General features: G+C 40.2%; 1 protein-coding gene across 1 annotated transcript in view; it reads left to right on the top strand.

Annotated features, from left to right (window-relative positions):
* Window positions 1-20,754, top strand: part of RST1 (ARM repeat superfamily protein) — a 486,537-nt gene that overhangs the window by 214,390 nt on the left and 251,393 nt on the right. Inside the window, exons 14-15 of the mRNA XM_089458753.1 lie at window positions 170-300; window positions 424-515. Of these exons, the coding sequence (XP_089314879.1) occupies window positions 170-300; window positions 424-515 (223 nt within the window). The remainder of the gene's footprint in view (window positions 1-169; window positions 301-423; window positions 516-20,754) is intronic.

The raw sequence follows: 20,754 nt of genomic DNA, 5'->3' as shown, positions 1-20,754 counted from the left end.
AATTGTGCAGCTGAATACAATATATTTCCTTTCTTAACATATCTGCAATTTGAACCAGCTTTTAGTTTTCCCTTTGAGGCATCCAATGTCTTCGATGTTGCAGATGAAAATGATACATGCTTTGCATCTTGCTAATAGCATTACACTCTTTTTTATCCTTCTTTTACAGGTTGGGTATATTAAGCAAACTATATCACTGTTTCCTGGGAAGCAGGTAGATTTGCTTATTTCTGAGCATTGTCCTGAAGTCCAGCAGGCCACAGAGGCACTCATTGTAAAGTTCTTGGCATATGAGCATAGGTTAGTTTTTTTTTTTTTTAACTACTAGTGGAAGCATCACATATGCTAAATTCAGCTCATTTTAGAGTTGGAGTAGATTATTGAAAGATTTTAAAGATGGACTCCTGGATGTATGAATTTCAGAACACGGCGTAGGCTGAGGAAAATAGAGAGAATTGGTATGAACAAAGTTGAGAAGTTAATGCATGCTCTTCCTCGGGTATTATTTTCTTCAGGTAGTTCAATCTTAATTTATTGATAGACATTTCTGGACTCTTTAGTGATTTCTTATAATGATCTAATGCGTTCTGGTGGTTTGCTAATAGCATAAGCTGTTATTTCTTACATGGAAGTTCTATATATTGGTCATTGTGGAAGTGAAGGTGCAAAATAGAATAAATGTTTTTGTTGACAAAGTTTCTCCAGGTATTTGGTGTCTAGAAATTCGCCAAAATATTTAAATTTATTTGGGACTGATATGTGGTTTCAAACCTGCTCTAAAGTTCAAAAATCATTCTTTTCAAATTCAGGGTTTCAGTCATAAATTTTGTGTTGTATCTTTTCGCATACATTTTGCATCACATACATTGTTGAGAAATGAATGCTAGTAGAATTAGGGTTTGATTTATCTTTCTTGATAATTATTTGTGAATTATGCTGGCTTCTTTTACTTATTTATTATATTATCTTTCATCAAGCAATTACCAAATTATGTGTGTATATAGATCACAAGAACAAGAGACACATGATGTAGGCACTCTGCCAGGGAAAAACCCCTATCTAGTAGAAAACCCATTCAAACTTCTTCCTCTAGTAGTTAAGACAAGATAATCCAAGGCTCTTCAACCTAGACACAAACTTCGCCAAACCACCAAGTCAGCCCATCCTTCCAGTAACTTCAATCTAGATCTTCGACCTTGTAGTAGCAACACTTCAACCCAACAAATCCATAAATTCGACCTTCCCTACGTTGAAAAATGTAACTAGGTTCGGTCTTCATAATGACATGCGTAGTTATGATTTTATGTAATTGATGTGAAGAAAAATAAAATTATTTTTGTAATGCTTGAAACATGGGTTTCATGATCAAAGAATTTTATTTTTAGTTAAGGCTCCTATTACCGCTCAAACTAGCAGGGGGCATAAAAGGGATTCCTAAAGGGAAACTGATAGATCAAAGGGAAACGATGGAGGCTTAGCCCGCTGTCACCTCAGCTAAGACTCGCTACTCCTTACGGACTTTCATCGATCGGAGGAGACCTGGTATATAGAAAGTCACTTGTGAAGGATGAATCAACCAAAGGATGTGAAGGGACCTTTTTAATCCTTTTCTTCCTAGAAGGGGTTTAAGAATAGAGCTTTCTTTCTTGTTAAGAAAGGTACACATATTTCTACGGTAAGGAGGTGAGGATTTGAGGGTTAGGTTAGAGGAATATGCCTTATGAAGGGGTTTCCCAATCGTGAAATCCTTATTGGACTTGACTTCCCGAATGGTTGTTGAAGATTTGACTGTTCAAAGGTGTGGGACCACACAGGACCAAGTGGACCTAGCCTAGGTTAAGGAGGAAGAATCTAGCAACCAACGATGTTCTCAACCCAGACGAGGAGGGGGAAAGGATCAAAGCAAGTATTTTCACTTAAAGGTGTCAAATTGATCCTATGAGGCACTAGCCTTGGGAACACGAAGGCAAAGTTTGATCTTGGAGCTAGGGCTTGGGTTATGTCACAACTCCACTGTCAGAATGGCTTCAAAGCTGGAGGAGGCCTTGAGGACACACCAACACAGAAGAGGCTAGGAGATCAAACTTTTTCTTGGGCAATTTTATCAGGAAAATGATGCCCTAGGTGACCCAACTTGGCTAGACCTAGAAGAGAGAGGGAAAGGTGAAGAAAAGTATTCGTTGAGTGACCACTTATTGGAGGATCAGTGCCTTAATATTTGGGGAGAATGGAGTCTAGGAGAAGGATGAAAAAGACCTTGTATTTTGGTCAAGGAGGCCTTAAAGACTTCTTCATTTAACCTTTAGGGCAAGAAGAAGAGACCTCAAAGCTTTTATACTTCGCTTGGAAAAGGAGATGGCTTATCAAGATAAATTCCCTTATGGAATTATCCCTAGGAGATTTCATTCACATACATGGCCCAAACATTGAGAGATGTTATATAAAAACAATAATTGCACAAATTTGCAATTATGCAATGCAACAATTAACCTTATTATAGCGAAAATCCCATTCAATGCATATGACAAAAGTAAAACAAGAATATCATTAAAAGTGTGTACTTACATGTAATAGAGCATATCCAACCATCAACAATTTGACAATAAAGAAGCTCCAAGATAAAAATACTCCAATCAAAACATCAAAATCCATCCATGCTCCAATTCTTCATCTGAGAAAAAGTGCGAAATTCTCTAAAGAGAAGAGAGATCCAATCGAAAGTGATGATGAGAAAATGAACTCATCTCACTTGTATTTATACACTAATGAGGAGTTAGAATTAGTCTCTTAGGCCTACATAAGCCCCAAAAATAAAATAATGTGCTAATAACCTAAGTTTGGTGACAAGCCCACCAAACTAGCTCACAAATGAAATAATGAGCCTCTTAAGAGGTCAAATGATAAATAATACATGCCATAGGGTCGTCCAAGAGGCTTGATGAGGTCCATAAGTGCTATAATGAAGAATAGGACCCTCAAAAGTGATGGACAAGGAGTTGGCCCCTTGTTCTCCAAACAATAAACCTATGGTGCTCCTAGTGGGTGTGGGGGCATAATAATAACCTCATGGGTCTCCAAATGAGTTTAAGATGCTTGTAGATCATCTATAAGGGATCGGATGATGGTGTAGGTGATGCCACATCATCCTACAAGTCCTGTATCAGCTGCCAAGTGCATGGTGTATCTGTGGGGTTAGCTGGGAAAAGGTGAACCAAGTGCATCTTTCTCGTCCAATAGGTGAATCTTGAGCAATCTTTGAACATCCTCGGGTATCCATGGAGTGTTGTCTACTATTGTGGAGGCCCATGGCTCTCAAAACACACCCTACATGTGCCAACGTAGCACTTTGGAGGGTAAGGACTCTGTATTGGGAGACCAAACCCAAGATGGAGACCATCTGCAATCCTGCATAAGATCTAATGCGTCCCCTAGCCTTCCTGTACAACAAGTCATCAAGGAAATATAGTAAAAGAGCTTAAAAACGATGGACCACTGGTGGGGACTTCATAATGGCGTGCCCTTCCATAATGGGCTTTGGGATGTGCTAATGTCTCCAAACTCCAAATGGGATTAACCATGTATCCTATTAGGTGGTTTCTACTTCTAAAGGGGATAATGTGTCCAAGGTACATCCTTTTAACGGTGGCGGTATCTGATACAGAGGTGAATGGAGTAGGGATGACCCTGGGCCACATGCTGGGGTACAAGGGTAGCTAATAAAAGGGAAGCCCACACTTGGGTATATAATGTATAGGAGGGACCAAGTGTGGTACATGAGGTGCCTTGGCCTTGATTTTTCCACTCTTCTTTATATGCCCTTTGCCTTTTATGATTTTTCTTTAGTTAACTGTTTGAGGCTCAAGGGGTAAGAGCTTGATGTGTGATATGTAGCAGTGGATACTCCCTTTTAAGGTAGGGCAGTTCATTGCCCATCAGGGGTTCCTATATGCTGAAGGAGGCTCATAGAACTTGTAGGAACCAGGGTGATGGCCATGATGATGGGGTAGAGCTCATGTATTGGCTTTTGACCACGTGCTAAATGTGTTTGTCCTGGCCATCTTTTGCTTTTTGTGGTACATTTTCCTGTTGAATGTGGCCAATTATGCTTTTACCTTTTTTTTTAGCTGCATCAACCTCTGGGGCATTATTCTAGGCCTGACCCAACATGTGGGCAAGGGGAAGGGGAGAGCTAACCTTATGTGGACCCAATGGAGGAATGTGGACCCAGGTGGGAGAAATGATGAATGGGGTAATAATGAGTGGAATGGGGTAATATATGTGGATGAGGGAGTGGGACCACGCAACCAAAATCAAGGTTTCCCGTGAAATACCATCCCTAAAGCCAAATGGTCAGTAAAAGAGATCACATGAAGACTAGAATCCAAGGTTAACATCCAAAAGGGGTCTAAGGGACAAGAGCACAGACCTAGCCCACTCTTTTTGCTGAATCCCCCCATTAATCCATGCCCAGAAGTGTCCATGATAAGCAAACTACAATACTCAATTACCAAATGACAAGGCATACCTTTAGGTTTGGGAGGCCCACCTTCAAACATACGATCATGGCAGATGGGTGAGGGACCACATGGCTGGCTCAGGTGGCGGAGAAATGGCACAATGAACTAGTTGGTGGCTGCCGGTTGAGAACCATCTTGGAGGAAACAAAATTCTCCTAGGAATATCACCCACAAAATGGTGGGTAACAACTCCCATTGTGAGGTTTTAGGATGAGTCATCATGTCATAAAAGTCTATTGAGTCAATGTCATGTATGGAAGACCCTTCTTGGGCATGTTACATATTTATTGGAGTCATTGTAAGAGTCAAAAGACCCTCCAAGACCAAATCCAAGTGCTACAAACAAGTCGGCCTCATGGAACAGCAAGTCGGCCTCATGGAACAGCAAGTCGGCCTCAAAGGATTTGTCAAGAAGCCTATATATAGAGCTATCAACCTCATTTGAAAGACACACACTCAAGTATAAGAGAAACTCGATCAAGGGATAAAAGGAAGTCTTATAGCCTAGTGAAGGAAGGAGAAGCACAAGAGAAAGAAGAACCAAATTGTTTGGGCCTGTTTTGGATCAAATCTCCCATGCGTGCGAAGGGTTAAGGTATCTCCTTACTACAGTTTAGACCGAGATGCCACGACTGTCCTAGAAGGTCGAAATCAAGTAAGAAAGGATCATTATTGGAAGCCGAATTGAAGAACAAGCAACCCACATCCAAGTGAGGCAGAAGGAATGAAGTTTTGTCCATGATTGAATTAATCTAAGGTTTCTGCATTTCAAATTGCAGATCTGAAAATTTCAGAATCGCACAAGTGAAGTGCAGTGATAGGGTCGAAGTAGAGTTAAGGAAGAATTGAAACTGAAGGTGCAAATATCAGAGGCAAGGTTGATTTGGTCTTGGAGGGCTCTTGGTCAAGGGTCTAGGTCTTGGTATTTGTCAATTGAAGTCTCTATAAGAAGAAGAAATTGTTGTGGGTTTTCCTCTCAAGTGGGAGAGGTTTTGGCCCTGGTTGATCGCCTACATTCTGTCTCTTGTCTTTTATTGTTTATGCATTGGTAGCTATTTGATGAAGAAGAACACAATAGTAATCTAAGTAAAGAGAAGATCCTAATCTAAATAAGTAAAAAGCATTCACAAGATGTTATGATTAAAAGAGATATCACGTAATTGCTATGCCCTAGATTTCTCGACATGGTTTCAGAGCTTAAGGTGACAAAGTCAAGGAAGGGCATCTTATCAAGGGACACTCAAGGATCAAATCTCGAGAAAAGACATCAAAGAAAATCGAAGAAGATCATCTTGGAGTCAAGATCTACAAAGAATTATCAAAACCCTAGATCGAAGAAGAAGTCTACACCAACAGAAGCCTTGGGATCCTCAAGTCATCAAAAGGACCACAAAGACCCTACTCAAGATGAAGGGACTTATAAATCAAGTTTCTTACTTGAGAAGCAAGATCAAGGACGTGGTCATCATCTTCAGAATTTTTAAGGCAATTTCCTGTCGTTGAAGCAAGGGCCCTACCATTAAAGAAGATCATCCAAGAAGCATCAAGACATCATCAAGAACTTAGAAATCATCATTATCAATAAGGAAAATACAATCAAAGGATCTAAAGTGATCTCCTTCTTTGTGGAGTCAAAGATCACTCTTCAAGAGATCTATCTTCATCAAGGAGAAGTTCTCTATCATCTATATTATCATCAAATTCAAGGAGGCAACAAGCAGAAGAAGCATCTTCACAAGTATATTTAAGTCTGATTTTGTCAAAATGCCTTTTTGCAAGGAAAGCAACAAATTAGTTGGGGCTTGAAACTATCTTGCATGGAAGAAGAGGACAAATCTGAATCTCATTGAAAATGAGGTTATGGATCATGTCAAAGGATCTGTCACCAAACCAGCGAAAGAAGATGCTCAGGCATTTGCAAAGTTTATGAAAAAGGAAGTGAGGGCTCAAAGGGTTCTCGTAGAATCCATCAAGGATCCCCTCATTCCATATGTATTTAAACTCGACAACTCAAAAGAAATATATGACAAATTGGTAGATTTGTTTTCTGTAAGCACTGTAGGAGAAGTTATCTCTCTAAGGCAATAACTCTGCAACCTTGGATCAATAAGGGGTATGGCTCTCTAGCCATTTTAGAGAGACAATGTTTCCGCCATCACTTCCAGGACATCTCGTCAAAGTTGAGCCTTATGGACGCCCTGATTCGACCCATGGTCCTGTACAGATCGGAAATTTGGGGCCCCTCCTTGCTTGAGTCAGATTGGGCAACAGTTGAGAGAGTCCAAACCCTTCTCCTCCGACGTATTATCCGTTGCAAGCATACTATCCCACAACAAATCATACTGGCCGAGTTTGGTGCACAGCCCTTCCGCCTTGAGACAGCCTTCAGACTGGTCTCCTTTCTTCACCGAGCCCGGAGCTTCGCAGATACATTGAAAGGACGCGAAAGGTACCCTTATCTAGCCTACTGCTCTTCTGAGGCCATCGACCGCACCCAACCAGGAAAAGCCAAGTGTTGGTATACAGGGGTCTCGAAGTTCCTCGAGGCAGTGGGACTCCATATAGATCATCTCCCCCCCTTTCGGTATTCCCTGAACGCCCCCAGAGGACTCCCCCCCAGGCAGGAACTAAATAAGATCATCAAGGAAGACATCTACAGGCAGTTTATCCAGGTCACATGGATTAACCCCCCGGGGGGTCTACGTCCAAAGATGGCGTTCTATGCAGAGCACTTCTTGAGTATCAGAGACGAGCTTATAGTTCGCCCCCAGTACACGCTTCGACATTGGATGCATGCTCTTCGGATCCCCCTCGGGCAGTTCAGAGTTGGATCACATAGGCTTCGGGTAGAGACAGACCACCAGATAGAGAGAGTTGACAGGACTTGCCGGCTATGCCATACACAGGAGGTGGAAACTGAATGGCACTTCATCTTCGGTTGTCCGATATATTATGAGATCAGAGGTCGCTACCACTGTCTGTTCAGAGGACCACAGAACCTATCCAGCTTCTTCAGCTACACGGACCAGAGATGCGTCGCACTTTACATCCAGGAGACTCTAAAGCATCGGGAGCATATCCTCCAGCCTCCCGTCCGACCCAACACTACTCGTCAGATCACCTCTTTCTTCAGCATACTCCCCTCAGCCTGAGGAGTTAAGAGATCAACCAGTCCGAGTACCGATCAATCCGGCTCACACAGATCGACAGACCCTCGTTCAGTTAAGAGGAGAGGTCCCTTGCTTACGAGGACCCAGCAACAGAACCGTTCCAGGCATCTCCCCGAGAGGCGGCCCAGGATCATTAGATCATGGAGACAACACAATGGGAGGCAACCAGCGCCCACCACTTCAAACAAGCAAACCTTACTGAACTACCCACAGTTCTTTTCTCTCGGCCTCGGATTTTAGGAGTAGCGGACTCCCACATCCGCGTCCCTAGGATCTTCTTCACCAGTGATACTATGACGCAGTCTAGAGATCAACAGGCGTGGCCGGGATCGGAGCTCCATACGCTCTTCCCAACCCGCCTCGTTTTTAGTTTCTATCTGCCTTTCAGCATTTGTCTTTCTGAGGAGACCGATTGGTTCTCCTGCTGGGCACGGCCCCTTATGTAACTTACAGTCCCATTGACCTACTTTGTGGTCATTCGTTGGACATTAATAAAATTATCTTATCTTATCTTATCTACAACCTAAGGATATCAAAAGAAGAAGGGATAGCCTCATAATTTATGAGGATATCTGAAATAAGGGATCAACTTCAAGATCTAGGTGAAATAATGTTTGACAAGGAGATGACCACTGTAGTACTAAATGCTATGGATGTCAAGAATATGGGCATTACAAAAGAGATTGTCCTAAGATCAAGAAGGACAATAACAAAAGAGATAGAGAAGAAGCCCATATCATCGAAAAAGTGGAGGAAGCTAAAAAGGAAAAGTTAAAGAAAGAGGAAGTAAGAGATCTCTACTATGATTGAGTTAGTCTTCCTCACCTAGTTCTTTTCAAGTTCTTGTTTTCAAGTTTTTCTATTGTAAGATATGGCTATCATGAATCGCTAAGGAAGATGATAGGATGCACCATGGCATCATAGAAGCATTAAAAGCAAGAGCTCATGACATCATCATAGAAAAGCATGAAAGATAGCTGAAGTCTATGGCAGTCACCTGTGGAAGGATATAGCTCTTGGTAACCTCATTAAAAGCATAAGCAACACTTATGGGAAAAGAAGAAAAGGGTCATCTAGCACAAAGCTCATCATATGTCAGTCTAAAGGGAACATTTGCTAGATGAGGATACTCAAGATCCTCTATTGTATCCTCATCAGAAGGTTCGCCAATCAAAAGGAAGCAAGGGCTTCATCAAGAATTGCAACTTGTGGAATTCATGGGATGATGGTATGGTGAAAAAAGAAATGAAATAGATCAAGGGATTGAAGTTCTTTCAATCAAGGAAGCTGTTGAAAGGATGTATACCTCCTCCTCTATCACCCCGTTTGAGAATGTTGTCTTGACGTACATTTGGTGAATCTGCCATCCCATCTGTGATGTTAGAGATATAACTGACTGGATGGAAGTATATCTGGCAACTAGGGAAAAGGTCTCCTCATAATTTATGCCTTCCTTCTATGCATACCCCTTTGCCACGAACCTAACCTTATACTTCTCTACATTGTCGTTTGCAGCGTACTTGATCTTATAGATCCACCGAGAGCCCACAACTGACCTATCCATAATTCTTGGCACCACCTCATAAACATTGTTTGTCATGATGTAGCTATACTCCTCCACTGTAGCATCTTTCCACACCTGATGCTGTTGAGCCTCTTGATAGTTGTAAGGCTCAACAACCTGTGCCACTAAAGCTTGGTACCTGTTTGGCTCTCTGCATTCTCTCTAGTTCATCATTGGAGCTCCAATAAACCTCTTTGCATCCCTCAGTGTCTGACGAGCTTCACTGTTGGTTTGACCGCTAGTTGTTGGTGGTTCGACTAACTCCTCCTCTTGCCTCTGCTGCGAACCCATTGGACCGTCTGCACATGAGGTCGTGCTCGTACTAGTAACTTACTAGATCCCTATGACTTTCCTTGTAGTTGCTCCTGATGCTGGACTAATGGAGCTTCTGATGGCTCACTTTTATCACATGTTGGCATCTCGTGAGATCCCTTGAAGTTTCTGTTGTCCATGAACTTTACATCCAGTCTCACGATAATCTTCTTGCTGCTAGGAATGTAGATCCTGTATGCCTTTGAGGTTTTGCTATACCCAACGAAGAACCCCTTCTCTGCAGTTTGTTCCAACTTAGTGCGTTTCTCATTTGGTACATGGTAGTAAGCTAAGTCACCGGATTCGTCCTAAACCCCCTACGAATCCCGAATCCAGCGAATCCGACACTATTCGGTCCGGATTCGTGTCCAAATCATATGACACGCCGTGTCCGTTTCCGACACGTCGAATCCAAGGTCGTGTCACGATTTTCAAAAGCGTGTCGTGATTTTGGGACACGCGTCCTATTTCCAAGACTCGCTAAGCTCAGTGCGGGAAAGAAAAGGGCGTGTTTGCTCATTAATATTTTCATTTGGCAAGTGATTTGTGCTGTTGGCAAGTGATTTGTGCTGTTGCAGCAAGTAGTAGAGCATTTTGGCAGCTTCATGATCAAGTCTAGGCCCTAGTATTGATATGCTATTCATGGTAATGTTAAATTCTTAAAGTAAAAGGGACATTCTCCTTAATCTTCATTTTCATCCTTTTACTTAAATTTTTTACATTACCATGAAATGACTCAGGATGTTTGAGAGTGGTTCCGGCCTCATTGGATTTCATATGGAGAAAGTAGAATTTTAGATTTCATTCAAAATCTAGCAGACTTATCAGTTTTTTAGGATTTTAGGATTGGGGGATTGCAATGTTTCCATTGAATTTTGTCATGTATTAGGGTATGGAACTCGTATTTAATCAAGAGCACCAAACCAAGAGCTTTTGAATATGTCGCTCCCGCTCCTGTTTTCGCTCCCGCTCCCAAGTAACACTGTTCCTGATGATATGGGTCTGGACACCACTGTTGAGTTGGCATTGGCCAGCATGGATCTCAATGATCCAGTGCTAGAGCCTGTTAGATTTGATGACTTAGAGGGGTCAACCTCCATACCAGCAGATGCAGAGGCGACTATGGATATAGGGGAGGAGGAGGATGTAGAGGAGAGCAGTGGGGACCATGATGATGGGGACAGTGATGCTGATTCTGATGTTGATTGATGTCTTGAGGCTTGTATACCTGTAGTTGTTTTATATTTTCTATTTCTATTTGCCATTGCCATTGCACCAACACTACCTATGTAACACATTTTGATTTGATGACTTAATGAGAAAACTACAATTGTCAGTGTGTTTATCTTACTATCTTGTAGTTGTAAGTTGTCTTTCAGTTATGAATTATGAATCATGATTTAAATTTTTAATAGATTTATCATTTATGTGACCGGTACCACTGACATTTATTTGAATTTTGTGTGTACTATGCATGCTAATAGCTATAGATGAAGATCTATGTTTGAAATCAATAAATTTGTATCATTAATTAAAATTTGTGTAAGAAATATGATAATATCTAATTTTTAATATATATATATATATATATATATTTTTTTTTTTTTAATATATATATATATATATATATATATTTTTTTTTTAATAAAATAATATATAACGTGTCCTAACGTGTCCTGTTCCGGGGGGTTAGCGTGTCTGAATCCGACACCACGAATCTCGAATCCTACGTGTCCCGAATCCCCCTGTCAGGTGACTTAGGTAGTAAGTGACACTGCCAAAGATCTTGAAGTGACTAACTTTTGGCTTCTTCCCTAAGAATACCTCATCAAGTGTTATCTTCCCCAATGCCTTGTGAGGAACCTTGTTTTGGATATACACTATTGTGTTATATGCCTCTGCTAATAGAAAATTAGGCATGTCTTAGTCATATAACAAACCCTTGTTGCCCCAACTATAGACCTATTTTTCCGCTCCACTAGTCCATTTTGTTGTGGATTGTATGGAGTTGTCCACTCCCTCTGGATGCCCTCCTTCGCACAGAAGCTTTTGAAGTCATTGTCTGTGTACTCTCCTCCATTATCTGTGTGAAGCACCTTGGTCCTCTTCCTTGTCCCATTCTTCACTAGAGCCTTAAACTCTTGGAAGTGATTGAAAACCTCATCTTTGGCCTTCAAGAAATAGATCTTGGTTTTCCTAGAATAGTCATGAATGAAGGTGACGAAGTACGTGTACCCTTTGAGAGATCTAGTGGACATAGGGCCATAAATATCTGAGTGTATAAGTTGCAACACATCGTCTGATCTTGGGAATGCTTCCCTAGCATATTTCCCAAGTACGCACCCCTTTCACACATCATTGTGTTTCATGCTCAATTATGGAACATCTGTTACTGTCTCCTTGAGCATCTCAAGTGCTCCATAATGTAAATGTCCCATTCTCCTATTCCATAATTCATTCAGGTCTCTCCCACTGCTACTGTTATCACTGTTGTTGTTGCTAACTAGTGCATTTGGAGAGTCAAGTTGCAACTTGTACAACATGTTGCTACAAACTCCAATCTGCCTCACCTTCTTCCAGTTCTAGCGTTTGATAAACACCTTCTTCCCTACAAAATATATGTAATATCCCTTGTCTTGTAGCTCTAACACTGAAATTAGGTTCATACCAAGGCCCGACACATGCAACACATCTGTAACATCGGTGGTTTCCCCAGACTCTCTCTGAATCTCGAAGGTACCTACTCCAACTGGAGTACATTTACTTTTGTTACGCACATGAATCTGGTGTTGATTTTTAAAGTACCTTGGACATTTGGTTTCCTATGGGTTAGTCTCTACCTAGGGAAAAGTGTCCAAAATAATTCTTTTCCTAAGTGTGACTTTATAAAGTGAAAGTGACTTTATAAGTGGTGAAGTCAATGTTAAATTATAAAGTGAAAAGTGACTTTAGACATAAAGTACGATGTGGGTATTTTATTTAATGGGCGAGTTCAAAAACAGAAAGTGAGAATTAAATGCACATTTATTCTCATCCCTTGATCTAAATGAATCTGAGCATTAGATCTTAGGGTTGCCCAAAAGTCATTTAGTGAAACAAAAGGGGAAAAAGAAAAGAGAGATTGCTTCATTCTTCATGAGTAGATTGGAGAAAGGAGGCTGAGAGTTGGAGAAAAGTTATGAAGGAGAAATTTGTTGCAGCAAGTTGGAGTGATTTCAGTGTAAAGATGGCATGGAAATCAAGGCATAGAAGACAACAATAGGTACAGTACGAACATCATTTAATGCTGTCAGTTGTATGTCGTTAGAGAGAAGTTTTTGATTTTTTTTTGAAAAAAATCTCGTACAGTCCGTATAGCGGTACGAAAATCTGTACAGTATGTACGGAATCCGTACATTACATATATTCAGCTTCAAGCGGGCACGGAAATCGAGGCAAAGTGGGCACAATTTTCAAGGAGTTTTGGGTTGAAGAGATATGTTGTATTTTGTTGTTTTGTTTTGTCTGTAAATGTATTTTTCTTGAGCTTGAAAGATAAATAAATTTGAATAGCTCTCTAACAGGCAATGTTTTAAAACTCCGACTGACTCGGTATCGACTTGACCGACTCGATTTCATTGACTCTGTCGTTGTAAAAAATACATTAAATACTTATTTTTTATAAAAGCACATAAATTTAAAGATTTTCATTCATGTTTCCAAACACACAACATTAGAATATAGATAGAAGACAACATATGATCAAAGTAGGCTCATGAATATATCCATTATATCAAAATGGCACTGAATGCACTCTCCAATACATACACGATGATGATATAGAGATCAAAACAAAAACACATAACCAAGGAGGCTATAAATGGCCTCTACAACAAAATTCTATGACCAGTACTACTGGCTACTGCTAGAGTTGCCAACATCCTCTGGCTCAGTGTTACTTGGGAGCGGGAGTGACATTTTCAGAAGCTCCCGGTTTGGGAGTGAATCCCGAAGGAGTTCGACAACCAATGTCACTAACATCAAGGTACATAGAGGGATTGGTGCTCTTGATTAAATACGAGTTCCATACCCTACGACATGACAAAATTCAATGGAAACATTGCAATACTCCAATCCTGAAATCCTGAAAAACTGATAAGTCTGCTGGATTTTGAATGAAATCTAAAATTCTACTTTCTACATATGAAATCCAATGAGGCTGAAACCACTCTCAAACATCCTGAGTCATTTCATGGTAATGTTAAAAATTTAAGTAAAATGATGAAAATGAAGATTAAGGAGAATGACACTTTTACTTTAAGAATTTAACATTAACATGAAATTTGAATAGCATATCAATACTAGGAGAGGGGAATGGACCCCAAAGACCAAAAAACCAATTAATAAAACCATTTGGAGTCCCCCACACTTAGAAAAGAAATAAAAAAATAAAAAAATTGCATTTTTGGGGGTTCACGGGCCACTTTCCTTGACCCAGCCGGGTTGATACGGACTCAGCTGAGTTAATACCGAGCCGAGTTGGTTCCGAGCTGGTCGGGTTTGAAAACACTGCTGATAGGTTTTCCCCAGAGAAGATTGAAGGGGTTTTCCTTGGGTCTATGTTGACCAAAAATTTGTGTGTATTTTTATGTGTGTTGTTGGCCTGTTTATGTCCATATTTATTTTCAGGCAACATATTCATTATGGCATGTCCCTTCAATTCGTTATGACATGTCCCTTCAATAACACCCCAATAGGTTTGATGCTATGCTCCTTTAACTCGGTCCTCTTGCAAGAAGAAACCAACCTTATACTGTACCAAACCATGCCACTTTCACGCTGACAACCAGCTGTGTTTAGGGCACATTAGGGCATCTCTAAACAACAGATTAGAGTTCCCTTTTAGGCTGTGGATTTGGACCGCTTTGAACAATGAATTTACTCTCCACTTGACAGTGAGTAGTAACATCGACATGAAGCCACCTTTAACTGTGTATGACAACATCTATTTGACTGTGGCTAGCTGTAGATAGGAGAATCTCTTGAATGGTAGATCAGGGCTTCCTTATTACTGCTTATAGGGCTTCTAAAGTGCCTTCAAACTGCATCTAAAGCTTCCTTTAGACCTGTGGCTCAGAGCCTTCTAGGAAAACATATTAGTGTCACTACTAGACCTGCGTTTAGGGCTTTAGAACAACGACATAGGGCACTTGTTTGGACTACGGCTAGGGCTTGTTAAGGCCCCCTCTATACAGCATATAAGGATCCTCCTCTTACTGCATAGAAACCCTCATTAACTGCGGCCTAGGTGTTTTCTTCCTCTGCGGCTATATGACTCCTTTAGGACAATGTTAAGATCTCTTCTCCATGACAACGTTAAGGTCTTCTCTTGCAAGACTGCATTAAGGTCTTCTCCTCCAAGATTGTGTTAAGGTCTTCTCCTCCAAGACAACGATAAGCCTTGCTATGTTATAGAAGCCTCTTTAAAGTCTCTCTTCCATGACTGCATCTAGGGCTAGGGCATCTCCTCTAGGGCAGCGCATAAACCTTCTCTTCTAGGCCTCTCTTTCCACTAAAACCCAAATGAGTGAAGAGAGATATCACAAGAGATGAGTGACCAAATGACTTGAAGGCCACCTCTATTTATAATTAAACTTTGAGGACAAGTGGGGGTAATTTGGTTGCTGGTCGACCTTGATGAATTGTCACATAACACAAATAAATTCATATCTCTATGAATACATGTCAGAATCGGATGATCTTTAGATCAATCTTACACCTCTTGACGAGAGGAATACAAGAAAAATATCAATTGCCATAAATAAGAAGACCCAAATGGAGTTTGGCCCTAGTTTCCAATTTTAACAAGAGAGCAGTGGTCTTTTGTATTTATAGTTCTTGTAGCCTCATAGTCTTTATTGTACTTGTAGCCTCATATATATAATAAAGGCTGATTTTGAGATTTGGATATATAATAAAGGTTGATTTTTGGATATTTCGATATTGCTATTTTCATTATGTGATCATTCATGAGTAAATGTGATGTAAATTTAATCTTAATGTTCAAACTTTAAATGTAATAAATAAATTATAATGTATCATGTATGCTTTATGATTGCACATAACATTTATTAAATGTTCTAAATTCTAATATATATATATATATATATATATATATATATATATATATATATGCGTTTCCCCATGTCCAAAATTTGGGGGGGTCACGTTTTGTACCCGTGCCCGTTTCGGAAACTCGTACCCGTTTCCCTGTTTCGTGCAACTTAGCCTAGGTATAATTTTCGTGTGCTTTTCTCGTCCTGCCCTATGCAGATGTGCAATTGCAAACCTTGTTGCAAATATTTTGCACCCACATCTACTCAGCAAATCAATTGATCTGCTCACTGGAACTACTTCTTGGCTCCCACACTGCTTGCAAACTCTGCTCTGAGGCAATTCACACTTTTCCTCGGAAATGGATTCGGAAATCAAATTTCTCGCCTTTACAATTCACACCCCTGGCTTGGCCTATGCAAATCTAGAATTATTGTGCTTAGATCTCTCTCTAAAATTGCACAATCTTGCTTCCTTCGCTTATGAGCCTATGATCTAATCAATAACACTATGATACCATGTGAAATTTCCTCGAATGCACCAACTGGATATTATTCTCCTAACTAAATACATGTTATTTGTTTACGAAAATAACGAATAAATCACTGATGCATTCTTCCCAATAAAAATGTGTCGCAAAAGTAAATAAAGTCAGGAATTGAGAAATAGATGCACACACATAAAAAATTGACACAATTATTTTGGACTGAAAGTCCCTGGGAAAATCCGAAGGGAAAACTGGTGCAATAGATGAGGGTATATTTTATTATTCTTCAACAAAATTAGAGAGTACAGTGATCTAGTTTCCAAATATTAGCAAAGCTTCGAAATTTTTTATCCACTACCCCAACTAGAAGATCGACTTGGAAACTCATTGTTTCCTCTGCCAAACCCAACTCGTCCTCCTCGACTAATTCACACTCCCTTCTGCTCTGCGCACTGGATGCTGAAAATGCGCACTTGCTGACTAGATCTCGAGTTCACTAATCCTGCACTCCTTTGGTGATCATGCATTCGCACTAGATAAGCTCGTTCTTCCTTTCGGAACTGACTCTTGACAAAGATCTTTGCACTGGAGAATTCGTACCAACAAGTACGACCTTCTTGTAATTGAATTCGGCCCTCACTCTGACTCTGGAAGTCTCTGTGGAAATCTTCCTTGGAAATCCTGTCTTCGGCTTTTGCTAAAACCTCTCACTGATGTTCTCTTAGCTTGAACTCTTCCCCTACTGAATACTGTGCACGAGGAAATTCACACTACCTTGCTCCCTTGCTAATTTGATGTGTCTATTTCCATCCCATCGACATGCTCTTATAATCTCTCGCTGGAGCATCAACAACAAAGATCTACTCGTGATCGATGGCTAAGATTAATTTGACTCCATCAATACACTTTTCTGGAAGTTTCTAGAGCAAAAGTTGATTTCCTCAATTAATACCCATTAATTAATCAATTTTCCTATGTTTGACATAGAAACCCTTTAATTATTGATCAATTAATTTAATTGAGGGGTTTCTAAGTGTTTTCTTTCGAAAACTTTTCTAGGTTTTGGAGATCTCGTATTCGTTGGCCTCTTAGACACAAATTGAGACTACAACACCTGTTCGATGCTACCCAAATCCATAAACTAACAATAGGTGTACCAATGCCTTGTAGACCCAGTGGTCATGTGGAACCAGATAGGGAAGATGATCAAATGGGTCTTGTAGTGTGCAGAGGGGAGTGAAAAATGTGAAATGGGAAAATGAGACCGTACTACCAAAATCAAGGTTTCCCAATTAGTGCCCCTCTTGAAATCATAGGCTAATAGGGGAGATCCCATGGTACTTGGATTTAGGATTAACCCCTCCATTTAAGTTGAGGGAACGAAACTATAGTGAAAGCCCTTCCTTCTTCCAACTCACCCAATAATCCTTGCCCAAAGTGCCCAAGAAAAAACAAGCATAAGCACTCGATTGCACAATGCAAAACATACCTTTAGGATTGGATTGCCCACATTTAAACATATGCTCTCGATAGATGGGCAAGGGGACATATGACTAGCTCAGTGAGCGGAGATCAAATAGCACAATATACCAGCTACACTGGTGGTTGTCAAGGGCTGCTGACTGTTGGCTGTCGGTTGAAGACATCTAGGAGAAAATTTCTCTGATGTGGTCAACCACTTTTGGTGGGTAACAAGAACAAAACCATGATCAAAGCCCTTCGTTCTTCCAAGTCACGCAGTGATCCATGCCCAAAATGCCGAAGAAAAACAAGCATAAGCACCTGATTGCACAATGAAAAACATACCTTTGGGTTGGATTGCCTGCCTTCTAACATACGTTCCGGACAGATGAGCAAGCGAACATGCGACTGATGTAGGGAGCAGAGATCAAATGGTTCAATATATCAACTACATCGGTGGCTCAGAGGCCGCTGGCTGCCGACTTAAGAGATATCTAGGAGAAAGTTTCTTCTATGAGTCACACACTTTTAGTCGGTAATAGGTACCATTTTGATTTATTCACCCTTACATGGTATAACAGTGAGCAGACTTTGCATATTTTTGTCTTAAATTGTTTTCTATCTTGGAAATATTTTTTTCATTAAAAATTAATTATTTTATGTATTTTTTTAAAAACGGTTCATTGAATCCGGTTTGATTTGGTTCAAAACCTGATTTGATAGGTGGCCAGTTTGAAGACTGATTCTGGCTTTTAAAACTATGATATATATATATATATATATATATATATATATATATTGATATATATTGTTGATTTTGGGTAGCATCGGATGTGCTCTAGCCACGAATTTTGGTGGAGAGGTTGGGGCACATGAGATCTCCAATACCCAGAAAGGGGTTGGGCAGATTCTAAACAATTCAGGAGATATTAAAATAATTAATATTTTTAATGGAGTCCCTAGTTTAAACTTAGGGAAATTAAAATATTAATGTGAATTATTATGAAACTATGTTAGAATGGTCCAAAAGACATGGATCAAGCCAGATCTAATCTTAGCCGTTGATTAGGGACTTAATCTCGGCCGTTGATATGTCAATCAGAAAAGTATAAGAGGGGGCTTGAGGGTCACATGGAGAGGACACCAGAGTGATCAATCATTCTATTCTCTAGAGCGGGGTTTGCTAAGAGAGATAGAATTAGTGATCGGAGTTGCAACTGAGGGACATTGAGTACAGAGAGATAGAGAGGCAGAGATAGTGCCGGGAGAGCAGCGCAGGAGCTAGAGAGAGTGACACAGTAGCAGCCAGGGCTCACACAGGGCCACGTAGAGGTAGCCGGGAGCTGCATAGAGCTTCAGAGAGGCCAGCATTGCTGATGCAGAGGGCTAGAAGGCTGATGCAGGGCCTCCTAAGGCTGACGCAGACCCATTCAGAGTGACGCAGGGCTAGCACTGGTCAAAGAGGGGCCGACGCAGTCCAGGAAGGCAGACGCTGGGGTTTTTGGGGCAGATTGGAGTTGAGGAGCTGCCGAAAGGATTATCCGGGGTTTCAGCTGAGAAATTTGTCTCAAACTGAGAGGTATTACTGCCAAGGAAATTCTCTGTTGGGTAGGCCGTTTTTGGCACCCAGATCGTACTCTGATATTTCTTAATAAGAAAACCCTCAGATAGCTGCATCGGTTTTCCCACATTGGGTTTTTCCGGGGACATTGGTCCAAAAATAATAGTGTCATTTGGTGTGATTGTCTCTGTTTCCTTCAGTTGTTGATTTGTAATATGTTGAGCATGCACTAGTGTTTATTTTCAATATTTACATTGTCAATAACTTGTTAAGTAACATAACAAGTAGGTAGGAATAAATCAGATAAAGTGCATGGAGGGTTTCTAACTGGTAGACTTAGAAATTTCAATATATATATATATATATATATATATATAGAGAGAGAGAGAGAGAGAGAGAGAGAGATACTATAATTAATAAATATAACTAATGTAACGTACATACAATACAACAATCCATGAGATCTATCCTTGGTGGCTTATTGAGGAGTTGTTATCCTCCCCACGAAGGTTCCAATCCCACTAAGTACATTTTTAGGCTGAAGTAGGTAGGTAACCTGTTTGTATTTATAGGGACGTTTCAGCCTAATTTTAGTCAGGAGTTAATGATATATGTAATTTGTGGGCTGTGGTATATGTCCTAGGGGATATAATGGCAGCCAATTCAGTTTGATGCTGAGCCTAGCCTAGGCCACTCTATCCAGTAACCAGTTGCTGATCCCCTTGTCTATTTTTTTTGTTATATTATTATGTTACAGCATCAACAATCACTCCTGTAAAATGTGTCCTTGGTTTCCCCATCATCAACTCTCTTTCAATGTTTACATGAAGATCTCAATACCCTGCTTTGATGGATATCATATCTTAATGGGAATCATCTGGATGCATGGATCTAGATGATCAAGGCCTATTTCAAGACACATACCAACATGACCAATTTGCAGAAGATAATGTTGCTAGAAGTGTGCATGGAGGGGCAGTCTCTCAATTGGTGACAGTCTAACACTCAAATGCTGGGTTCCACAAACGAATGGTCAGTTAATTAATGGACACCTTCAAATTTATGATTCGGAAGATTGTAATATCATATTTGTTGGAAGTATTGGTTGTCCATCTTTGTCCTGACAAATTTTGACAAATTCCTGTTTGTTGGGAATTGGCAGTGTGTACGTCTTTGTCTTCATAACCAGCCATTGTATGTGTAGTGACCCACATTCATTTGACATTTCCATCTACGCATGATATTTATCGTCTTGGTCCCTATATGCTCTATATATTCTCTTCATTGTAGTTGTCATCTATGTGATGCCTTCTTAATTTTAAGCCTACCAAAATATCAAAATGACATGTTTTGTTGAGGAATTTTTGCTACATTGATAAGGTTATCTAGGTGTCATAAATGAAAAAGGACTAACTTTTTATAGCATCCTTGCTACTACAAATCTGATCAAGTCCAAATTACAACCATTTTTTTAAACACATCCGGGACACCAGCTCAGATAAACAAATATGATTCACTATAATGTCAAGATCTTCAATAATTTCTCTCTTGGAGTTTTAGTTGGTCATCCTTACTCTGTATTGAATCTA

This window comes from Pinus tabuliformis, chromosome 7, assembly GCF_031772625.1.
Source record: "Pinus tabuliformis cultivar Carrire ecotype Pingquan chromosome 7, CPIR1, whole genome shotgun sequence".
NCBI lineage: Eukaryota > Viridiplantae > Streptophyta > Pinopsida > Pinales > Pinaceae > Pinus > Pinus tabuliformis.
This window is presented reverse-complemented; position numbering and strand designations above follow the sequence as displayed.